The sequence below is a fragment of the Entelurus aequoreus genome, linkage group LG07 (genome assembly GCF_033978785.1).
Source record: "Entelurus aequoreus isolate RoL-2023_Sb linkage group LG07, RoL_Eaeq_v1.1, whole genome shotgun sequence".
NCBI classification, from domain to species: domain Eukaryota; kingdom Metazoa; phylum Chordata; class Actinopteri; order Syngnathiformes; family Syngnathidae; genus Entelurus; species Entelurus aequoreus.
The window spans coordinates 2445279-2457518 of record NC_084737.1 but is presented as its reverse complement, the minus strand read 5'-3'; the positions used below and the strand labels follow the sequence as shown (position 1 = coordinate 2457518).

The 12240-nt window shown below is 31.2% G+C and overlaps 1 protein-coding gene across 8 annotated transcripts in view; it reads left to right on the top strand.

Moving 5' to 3' along the window:
* Positions 1–10879, top strand: part of LOC133653267 (histone deacetylase 7-like) — a 306865-nt gene extending 295986 nt beyond the window's left edge. For all 8 annotated transcript variants that reach the window (XM_062052360.1, XM_062052359.1, XM_062052358.1 and 5 more), the window contains one exon: positions 9241–10879. In XM_062052360.1, coding sequence (XP_061908344.1) covers positions 9241–9283 — 43 coding nt within the window. In that variant the 3' untranslated portion in view covers positions 9284–10879. The remainder of the gene's footprint in view (positions 1–9240) is intronic.
* Positions 10880–12240: the final 1361 nt, after the last annotated feature.

Genomic DNA, 12240 nt, shown 5'->3' with positions numbered 1-12240 from the left:
CTCCCAGCAGCATATCATGCTTGTTCATTACTAATGTTTGTGGCATCAAATCATCTTCACTTGGATTAAGTGTGTGTAAGAAATTGAAATGCGCTACCTTTGGCCAAAATAAATAAAATAAAAAAATGAAAAAAATGTATATAGAGACATACTGTAATAACGTGAAGTAAATAATGAAAATTAAAACCAATTACAGAAAAAATAAAACATGAACTAAAAGCAGTCTTTTTCTCACAATGCATCAACTTTTTTCCTATCAAATTGGGAAGAATTTCTCATATTCTTTCTGTTTCTGTAATATTGCAATATTCTCTCGTAAAATCTTTACTTTTTTATGCAAAATATTTACTTTTTTATGTAAAATTATTACCTTTTTAACGCAAAATGGTGACATTTGTCATATAAAATTCTGACTTGTATCACAATATTGCCAATTTTTTTTGGTTGTTCTTGTAAAATAGTGACATTTTTGGAGTAAAATGATGACTTTTGGCATTATTTTGCCAAGTAACATTCCGATTATTATTATAACATTGCCCAAATTTTGAAGTGTTCTTATAAAATTTTGACTTTTGTCGGGTAAAATTACGACTCTTTTCATAAAATCGCCAAAATGCCGAAGTTTTCTTATAAAATTGTGACTTTTGTCGCGTAAAATTACGACTCTTTTCGGAAAATTGCCTAAATGTTAAGCTTTTCTTGTAAAATTGCGACTGTTATTGAGTAAAATTCCAACTTTTATCATAATATTGCACAAATGTTCCTTTTTTTTTGTAAAATTTTGACTTACGTTGAGTAAAATGACGACTTTTGTTATAATACTGCCACAATTCTAAGTTTTTCTTGTGAAATTGTGACCTTTTTCTTGTTAAATTCCAACTCATTTTTTACAACAAGCTTGTTTATATTTGCATAGTAAAATTCCAACTTGTATCATAATATAGCACAAATGTTCAGTTTTTCTTGTAAAATGTCGACTTGCGTCGAGTAAAATGACAACTTTTATTATAATACTGCCACAACTCTAAGTTTTTCTTGTGAAATTGTGAACTTTTTCTTGTTAAATTCCAACTCATTTTTCACAACAAGCTTTTTTTGTATTTTTTATATAAAATAGTGACATTTGAGTAAAATGATGACTTTTGTCATCATTTTGCCAAGTAAAATTCCGATTATTATTATAACATTGCCCACATTTTGAAGTGTTCTTATAAAATTGTGACTTTTGTCGGGTAAAATTACGACTCTTTTCATAAAATTGCCAAAATGTTAAGCTTTTCTTGTAAAATTGCGACTGTTATTGAGTAAAATTCCAACTTGTATCATAATATTGCACAAATGTTCAGTTTTTCATGTCAAATTTTGACTTGCTCCGAGTAAAGTGACGACTTTTATTATGATACTGCCACAATTCTAAGTTTTTCTTGTGAAATTGTGAACTTTTTTTTGTGAAATTCCAACTCGTTTTTCACAACAAGCTTGTTTATATTTGCATAGTATGTATATATTATTAATGTTGTAAATACACATCTTTATATATTTAGAAAGGCTGGTCCTAAAGAGGAACTAATTTTTCACAACAAGCATTTTTATATTTTTTATATAAAATAGTGACACTTTTTGAGTAAAATTATGACTTTTGTTATCATTTTGCCAAGTAAATTTCAGATTATTATTATAACATTGCCAACATTTTGAAGTTTATTTATACAATTTTGACTTTTGTCGGGTAAAATACGACTCTTTTCATAAAATTGCCAAAATTCCGAAGTTTTCTCATAAGATTGTGACTTTTGTCAGGTAAAATGACGACTCTTCTCAGAAAATTGACGAAATTTTAAGCTTTTCTTGAAAAATTGCGACTGTTATTGAGTAAAATTCCAACTTGTATCATAATATTGCACAAATGTTCAGTTTTTCTTGTAAAATGTTGACTTGCGTCGAGTAAAATGACAACTTTTATTATAATACTGCCACAACTCTAAGTTTTTCTTGTGAAATTGTGAACTTTTTCTTGTTAAATTCCAACTCATTTTTCACAACAAGCTTTTTTTGTATTTTTTATATAAAATAGTGAAATTTTTTGAGTAAAATGATGACGTGCAAAATTCCGATTATTATCATAACATTGCCCAACGTTTTGAAGTGTTCTTATAAAATTGTGGACTTTTGTCGGGTAAAATGACGACTATTTTCATAAAATTGCCAACATTTTAAGCTTTTCTTGTAAATTGCGACTGTTATTGAGTAAAATTCCAACTTGTATCATAATATTGCACAAATGTTCAGTTTTTCTTGTCAAATTTTGACTTGCGCCGAGTAAAATGACAACTTTTATTATAATACTGCCACAATTCTAAGTTTTTCTTGTGAAATTCCAACTCATTTTTCACAACAAGCTTGTTTATATTTGCATAGTATGTATATATTATTAATGTTGTAAATACACATCTTTATATATCTAGAAAGGGTGGTCCTAAAGAGGAACTAATTTTTCACAACAAGCTTTTTTATATTTTTTATATAAAATAGTGACACTTTTTGAGTAAAATTATGACTTTGTCATCATTTTGCCAAGTAAATTTCAGATTATTATTATAACATTGCCCAAATTTAGAATTTTTTAAATAAAATTTTGACTTTTGTCGGGTAAAATTACGACTCTTTTCATAAAATTGCCAAAATTCCGACGTTTTCTTATAAGATTGTGACTTTTGTCGCTTAAAATGATGACTCTTTTCGGAAAATTGCCGAAATTTTGAGTTTTTCTTGTAAAATTGCGACTGTTTTTGAGTAAAATTCCAACTTGCGTCGAGTAAAATGACGACTTTTATTATAATACTGCCACAACTCTAAGTTTTTCTCGTGAAATTGTGACCTTTTTCTTGTGAAATTGTGACCTTTTTCGTGTTAAATTCCAACTCGTTTTTCACAACAAGCTTTTTTGTATTTTTTCATATAAAATAGTGACATTTTTTGAGTAAAATTTGCCAAGTAAAATTCCGATTGTTATTGTATATATTAATGTAAATTATATATTATTAATGTTGTAAATACACATCTTTATATATCTAGAAAGGCTGGTCCTAAAGATGGACTAATTTTTCACAACAAGCTTTTTTATATTTTTTATGTAAAATAGTGACACTTTTTGAGAAAAATTATGACTTTGTCATCCTTTTGCCAAGTACATTTCAGATTATTATTATAACATTGCCCAAATTTAGAAGTTTTTTAATAACATTTTGACTTCCGTCGGGTAAAATTACGAGTCTTTTTATAAAATTGCCAAAATTCCGAAGTTTTCTTATAAGATTGTGACTTTTGTCGCGTAAATTTACGACTCTTTTCGGAAAATTGCCGAAATTTTAAGCTTTTCTTGTAAAATTGTGACTGTTTTTGAGTAAAATTCCAACTTGTATCATAATATTGCACAAATGTTCAGTTGTTCTTGTAAAATGTTGACTTGCGTCGAGTAAAATGACGACTTTTATTGTAATACTGCCACAATTCTAAGTTTTTCTTGTGAAATTGTGAACTTTTTTTGTGAAATTCCGACTCGTTTTTCACAACAAGCTTGTTTATATGTGCATAGTATGTATATATTATTAATGTTGTAAATACACATCTTTATATATTTAGAAAGGCTGGTCCTAAAGAGGAAGTAATTTTTCACAACAAGCTTTTTTATATTTTTTAAATAAAATAGTGACACTTTTTGAGTAAAATTATGACTTTATCATCATTTTGCCAAGTAAGTTTCAGATTATTATTATAACATTGCCCAAATGTAGAAGTTTTCTTATAAGATTGTGACTTTTGTTGTGTAAAATTACGACTCTTTTCGTAAAATTGCCGAAATTTTAAGTTTTTCTTGTAAAATTGCGACTGTTTTTGAGTAAAATTCCAACTTGTATCATAATATTGCACAAATGTTCAGTTGTTCTTGTAAAATGTTGACTTGCGTCGAGTAAAATGACAACTTTTATTATAATACTGCCACAACTCTAAGTTTTTCTTGTGAAATTGTGAACTTTTTCTTGTTAAATTCCAACTCATTTTCACAACAAGCTTTTCTTATATTTTTTATATAAAATAGTGAAATTTTTTGAGTAAAATTATGACTTTTGTCATCATTTTGCCAAGTAAAATTGCGATTATTATCATAACATTGCCCAAATTTTGAAGTGTTCTTATAAAATTGTGACTTTTGTCGGGTAAAATTACGACTCTTTTCATAAAATTGCCAAAATTCCAAAGTTTTCTTATAAGATTGTGACTTTAGTCGCGTAAAATTTTCGGAAAATTGCCGAAATTTTAAGAATTTCTTGTAAAATTGCGACTGTTATTGAGTAAAATTCCAACTTGTATCATAATATTGCACAAATGTTCAGTTTTTGTTGTAAAATGTTGACTTGCGTCGAGTAAAATGATGACTTTTATTGTAATACTGCCACAACTTTACGTTTTTCTTGTGAAATTGTGAACTTTTTCTTGTTAAATTCCGACTCATTTTTCACAACAAGCTTTTTTTGTATTTTTTATATAAAATAGTGACATTTTTTGAGTAAAATGATGACTTTTGTCATCATTTTGCCGAGCAAAATTCCGATTATTATCATAACATTGCCCAACATTTTTAAGTGTTCTTATAAAATTGTGACTTTTGTCGGGTAAAATTACGACTCTTTTCATAAAATTGCCAAAATGTTAAGCTTTTCTTGTAAATTGCGACTGTTATTGAGTAAAATTCCAACTTGTATCATAATATTGCACAAATGTTCAGTTTTTCTTGTAAAATGTCGACTTGCGCCGAGTAAAATGACGACTTTTATTATAATACTGCCACAACTCTAAGTTTTTCTTGTGAAATTGTGAACCTTTTCTTGTGAAATTCCAACTCGTTTTTCACAACAAGCTTGTTTATATTTGCATAGTATGTATATATTATTCATGTTGTAAATACACATCTTTATATATCTAGAAAGGCTGGTCCTAAAGAGGAACTAATTTTTCACAACAAGCTTGTTTATATTTGCATAGTATGTATATATTATTAATGTAGTAAATACACATTTTTATATATCTAGAAAGGCTGGTCCTAAAGAGGAACTAATTTTTCACAACAAGCTTTTTTATATTTTTTATATAAAATAGTGACACTTTTTGAGAAAAATTATGACTTTGTCATCATTTTGCCAAGTAAATTTCAGATTATTATTATAACATTGCCCAAATTTAGAAGTTTTTTAATAACATTTTGACTTCTGTCGGGTAAAATTACGAGTCTTTTCATAAAATTGCCAAAATTCCGAAGTTTTCTTATAAGATTGTGACTTTTGTCGCGTAAAATGACGACTCTTTTCGGAAAATTGCCGAAATTTTGAGTTTTTCTTGAAAAATTGCGACTGTTATTGAGTAAAATTCCAACTTTTATCATAATATTGCACAAATGTTCAGTTATTCTTGTAAAATGTTGACTTGGGTTGGGTAAAATGACGACTTTTATTGTAATACTGCCACAATTCTAAGTTTTTCTTGTGAAATTGTGACCTTTTTCTTGTTAAATTCCAACTAATTTTTCACAACAAGCTTTTTTGTATAAAATAGTGACACTTTTTGAGTAAAATGATGACTTTTGTCATCATTTTGCCAAGTAAAATTCTGATTATTATTATAACATTGCCCAACATTTTTAAGTGTTCTTATAAAATTGTGACTTTTGTCTTTTCGGAAAATTGCCGAAATGTTAAGCTTTTCTTGTAAAATTGCAACTGTTTTTGAGTAAAATTCCAACTTGTATCATAATATTGCACAAATGTTCAGTTTTTCTTGTCAAATTTTGACTTGCGCCGAGTAAAATGACAACTTTTATTACAATACTGCCACAAAAGTTTTTCTTGTGAAATTGTGAACTTTTTCTTGTGAAATTCCAACTCGTTTTTTACAACAAGCTTGTTTATATTTGCATAGTATGTATATATTATTAATGTTGTAAATACACATCTTTATATATTTAGAAAGGCTGGTCCTAAAGAGGAACTAATTTTTCACAACAAGCTTTTTTATATTTTTTATATAAAATAGTGACACTTTTTGAGAAAAATTATGACTTTGTCATCATTTTGCCAAGTAAATTTCAGATTATTATTATAACATTGCCCAAATTTAGAAGTTTTTTAATAACATTTTGACTTCTGTCGGGTAAAATTACGAGTCTTTTCATAAAATTGCCAAAATTCCGAAGTTTTCTTATAAGATTGTGACTTTTGTCGTGTAAAATGACGACTCTTTTCGGAAAATTGCCGAAATTTTAAGCTTTTCTTGTAAAATTGCGACTTTTTTTGAGTAAAATTCCAACTTGTATCATAATATTGCACAAATGTTCAGTTTTTCGTGTCAAATTTTGACTTGCGCCGAGTAAAATGACGACTTTTATTGTAATACTGCCACAATTTTAAGTTTTTCTTGTGAAATTGTGAACTTTTTTTGTGAAATTCCAACTCATTTTTCACAACAAGCTTTTTTATATTTTTTATATAAAATAGTGAAATTTTTTGAGTGAAATGATGACTTTTGTCATCATTTTGCCAAGTAAAATTCCGATTATTATTATAACATTGCCCAAATTTTGAAGTGTTCTTAATAAAATTGTGGCTTTTGTCGCGTAAAATGACGACTTTTTAGGAAATTGACGAAATGTTAAGCTAAAATTGTGACTTTTGTCGGGTAAAATACGACTCTTTTCATAAAATTGCCAAAATTCCGAAGTTTTCTTATAGGATTGTGAATTTTGTCGCGTAAATTTACGACTCTTTTCGTAAAATTGCCGAAATTTTAAGCTTTTCTTGTAAAATTGCGACTGTTATTGAGTAAAATTCCAACTTGTATCATAATATTGCACAAATGTTCAGTTTTTCTTGTAAAATGTCGACTTGCGCCGAGTAAAATGACGACTTTTATTACAATACTGCCAAAATTCTAAGTTTTTCTTGTGAAATTGTGAACTTTTTCTTGTGAAATTCCAACTCATTTTTCACAACAAGCTTGTTTATATTTGCATAGTATGTATATATTATTAATGTTGTAAATACACATCTTTATATATCTAGAAAGGCTGGTCCTAAAGAGGAACTAATTTTTCACAACAAGCTTGTTTATATTTTCTATATAAAATAGTGACACTTTTTGAGTAAAATGATGACTTTTGTCATCATTTTGCCAAATAAAATTCTGATTATTATTATTATAACATTGCCCAAATTTAGACGTTTTTTTTATAAAATTTTGACTTTTGTCGGGTAAAATTACGACTCTTTTCATAAAATTGCCAAAATTCCGAAGTTTTCTTATAAGATTGTGACTTTTGTCGCTTAAAATTACGACTATTTTCATAAAATTTATGAAATTTTAAGCTTTTCTTGAAAAATTGCGACTGTTATTGAGTAAAATTCCAACTTGTATCATAATATTGCACAAATGTTCAGTTTTTCTTGTAAAATGTCGACTTGCGCCGAGTAAAATGACGACTTTTATTACAATACTGCCACAATTCTAAGTTTTTCTTGTGAAATTGTGAACTTTTTCTTATGAAATTCCAACTCATTTTTCACAACAAGCTTGTTTATATTTGCATAATATGTATATATTATTAATGTTGTAAATACACATCTTTATATATCTAGAAAGGCTGGTCCTAAAGAGGAACTAATTTTTCACAACAAGCTTTTTTATATTTTTTATATAAAATAGTGACACTTTTTGAGTAAAATTATGACTTTGTCATCATTTTGCCAAGTAAATTTCAGATTATTATTATAACATTGCCCAAATTTAGAAGTTTTCTTATAAGATTGTGACTTTTGTCGCGTAAAATTACGACTCTTTTCGTAAAATTGCCGAAATTTTAAGTTTTTTTTGTAAAATTGCGACTGTTTTTGAGTAAAATTCCAACTTGTATCATAATATTGCACAAATGTTCAGTTGTTCTTGTAAAATGTTGACTTGCGTCGAGTAAAATGACAACTTTTATTATAATACTGCCACAACTCTAAGTTTTTCTTGTGAAATTGTGAACTTTTTCTTGTTAAATTCCAACTCATTTTCACAACAAGCTTTTCTTATATTTTTTATATAAAATAGTGACATTTTTTGAGTAAAATTATGACTTTTGTCATCATTTTGCCAAGTAAAATTGCGATTATTATCATAACATTGCCCACATTTTGAAGTGTTCTTATAAAATTGTGACTTTTGTCGGGTAAAATTACGACTCTTTTCATAAAATTGCCGAAATTTTAAGTTTTTTTTTGTAAAATTGCGACTGTTTTTGAGTAAAATTCCAACTTTTATGTTGTCTGTCTATCTGTGTTGGCCCTGCGATGAGGTGGCGACTTGTCCAGGGTGTACCCCGCCTTCCGCCCGATTGCAGCTGAGATAGGCTCCAGCGCCCCCCGCGACCCCGAAGGGAATAAGCGGTAGAAAATGGATGGGTGGATCATAATATTGCACAAATGTTCAGTTTTTCTTGTAAAATGTCGACTTGCGTCGAGTAAAATGACAACTTTTATTATAATACTGCCACAATTCCAAGTTTTTTTTGTGAAATTGTGAACTTTTTCTTGTGAAATTCCAACTCGTTTTTCACAACAAGCTTTTTTTATATTTTTTATATAAAATAGTGACATTTTTTGAGTAAAATGCCGATTGTTATTATAACATTGCCCAAATTTTGAAGTGTTCTTATTAAATTGTGACATTTGTCGAGTAAAATTACGCCTCTTTTCATAAAATCGCCAAAATGTTAAGCTTTTCTTGTAAAATTGCGACTGTTATTAAATAAAATTCCAACTTGTATCATAATATTGCACAAATGTTCAGTTTTTCTTGTCAAATTTTGACTTGCGCCGAGTAAAATGACGACTTTTAATACAATACTGCCACAAAAGTTTTTCTTGTGAAATTGTGAACTTTTTCTTGTGAAATTCCAACTCGTTTTTTACAACAAGCTTGTTTTATTTGCATAGTATGTATATATTATTCATGTTGTAAATACACATCTTTATATATCTAGAAAGGCTGGTCCTAAAGAGGTAGGCATTTTTCTCAGGTCTCAGGAAGGTAACAAATTTGTGTGTGTGCGCGTGTGTGTGTGTGTGTGTGTGTGTGTGTGTGTGTGTGTGTGTGTGTGTGTGTGTGTGTGTGTGTGTGTGTGTGTGTGTGTGTGTGTGTGTGTTGCAGCCTTCCAGATGAGCCAATGGAGCATGACAGCGACTCCATGTGACCCCCCCCCCCCCCCTCACCACCTCGCTCAGCTCACCTTCAGGAAACGAGGCGGGGGCCCCCGCTCGGGGCCCCTGGACCTCCAGCACTGCTCGCAAAGCTTCCATCCGCCCGTCTGCCTTATCCCGTACGTCTGATGATGTCATACAAGCGCCTCAAAGCTGGGAACCATTCAGCGGTAACCTCACCAAACCTCACCAAAGAGCAATACGAGATGTCGTTGTCATGTCGACGGACTTTTTGACTGACAAGGAGTTGTGCCTTTCGTACGGCACGACAATGTTTTTGTCCCGGAAGCACAACGTTGCAGGTGCTGTCTTAACTTTGCCTTCACTTTAGGACCAACCACTTTGGATTCCTTCCTTCTATGCCACTTTGCCTCCCCAAAACAAATCCCATTTTTGAAGCAACCCTGACAGGTGAAAGCGCACACACACACACACACACACACACACACACACACACACACACACACACACACACACACACACACACAATGTAGAAAACACAGCACATTTAATGTCCTCCATGTATTTGAACCACTACGAGACAATGACAACTGTGGTTTACTAGCAATACTTCCATGCTTGATTGCACTGTTCATTCCTCACTGTGAAGTGTAAGAGATTTCCAAAGCTCCTCCTCTCTTTAAAGAGTCGTCATGGCGACGTCTTTTTACGCACTCCGAATTGTTACGTACTGTGGAATTGCGCTTACCGTGACTTAATGCGTCGCTTATGTACCACTGGTATTGTCTTTTTTTAAAAAAATAGATGTTCATTCCATAGCGGACCATTGTGATAAATGATGTTTGTGATCGCACTTCAACACATCGCACAAGCGAGAGCCCGCGTGTTGCCGTTATAAGGCTTGAGTGGACCATGTCCTCCTGAGAGACCGTATGTTCCCCGAAATAAGCCACGCCCACTCAATTTGAGAAGAAAACTCATATTTTCACAAAAGTGAAATCTAAGTAAGATGAAGTATCTCAAATAAGGCTGATTATTAATTATTTTTTGTCTGATAAGATCATTCTTCTCACTAAGCAGATTTGATGTTAGAGTGTTTTACTTGTTTTGCTCCTAAATGATCTCAGTAAGATATTACAGCTTGTTTGATGAGATTTGATGAGCTATATCGAGTAAAACATGCTTGAAACTAGAATATCAACTGTTGCAAAGCTGCGTCATCAACACTCACAAGTATAAAACTACTTTTTTAAAGTAATCATTTCTTATTTCAAGCATGAAAGGGAAAAAAATCCTGACTTTGACACAATTGTGTCTCATAATTAAAACAGATGACAGCCAAATGGACTTTGCTGTTTTATTTTCAATGAAACAATAGAAATTAAAGCTGCAAGCAGCGTTGGTCGGGTCCGCATTTTGGCAGGTGCTAGTCCTAGGTGTCCCAATACTTTTGTCCAATGGTAGTCCTGAGTGAGACCTACATAGAGGTTTTTGTTGCATGTCTCTACGATATTCGTACTGGGAGTTAGAGGAAGTTGTGTCTGTGTTTTTTTCCCAGTGGTTCTTTTCTTTGAAGGCTCGTAAAATCAAAACCGTAGCACTTATTAAAACGCTTTCGCCAACTTTTAATCAGAAGGGTTCAATCTCTCTCCTGTAGTAGTTTGAAGCCAAAACGACAAAAACGCGTTCAGAGGAGATAATGTTTGATGTTTGGTGACCGCTTTTTAAAAAAAAATTGTTTTGAAGTGGGGATATCAAACTTCCTGTTGATTTTTGCTGAAGGATGTCAATCCATGAAATGTAGGTCTAAGTGAGACCTACGTAGATGTTTTTGTTTCATGTCTCTAAAACGTTCCTACCCGGAAGTTACAAGCCGTTTTGTCTGTGTTTTCCTCTGAGAAGCAGTTTTGTCTCTGTTTTATTCAAAAATTGCGCTAGAGCGCAATTTTGAGTTTCGGGGTTCGGTTTTTTTTTAGATCGCAATTTCCACCAGTCACGATGTGTGTAAAAAGTTTGGTGAGTTTTGAAGTATTTTAAAGGGGTCAAATTACAGCTCAAAGAGACAAAAATGAGTGTTTTTAGTCATTTTTTGTGTTGAAGGGGAAATTGCCAACTTCCTGTTGGTTTTTGCCCGAGGATGTGACATTATGAATTGTAGGTCTAAGTGAGACCTACATACAGGTTTTTGTTTCATGTCTCTACGACCTTCCTAGTGGGAGTTACAGGCAGTTTGTTTTTGTTTTTTTCCTAGGGGGCGCTAGAGCGCAAGTTTGATTTTTGGGGTTTGTTTTTTTTTTTCACTAAAGTGTGCAGTCCCAGTTTTTCTATGTTTGTATAACATTTGGTGAGTTTTGAAGCATGTTAAGGAGGGCAAAGTAGTGCGCAAAGCTGCGAAATAATAATCAACCTTACAATTTCAATAGGTTCCTTTGTACCTGTATAACAGGTAGTCCTTTATACAGGGTACATGCGAACCCTAATTATGTACTCATATAGTAGTACAGTTGGCACAGTACAGTAAACTGACAGTTAATATTTCAACATTTGACATTTCAAACAAATATGAACAGAAATAGTTCATGCACATTCAGATGAATACTGCAAAATTACAATTAAAATGTTTTGTTTTTGTATATATGTGCACTAATTGACTAAAAAGAGCACGCACTTGGCGTGATGATGTCATGTTATCCATGGAAAAATGCATTTTTAGACAATATGATTTGCCTGAGCTGCTAGGAGACCCCGAGAGTAACAAGTGCTTGCCTTGTTGTCTTTCCATTAACAACAATAAATTAGTTTTTAGTATAAGTTTGCTGGTTTCAAGAAATGTAATATCATTATGTCAAGATAATGGCACTAGCATTTAATTAATTTAAGAATATTTTTCAACATATTGAGCAAAAATGTCTCTTTTTTTCTACCAAGAAAAGTGCACTTGTTATTAGCGAGAATATACTTATTTTAAGCTATTTTTGGGTTCATTGAG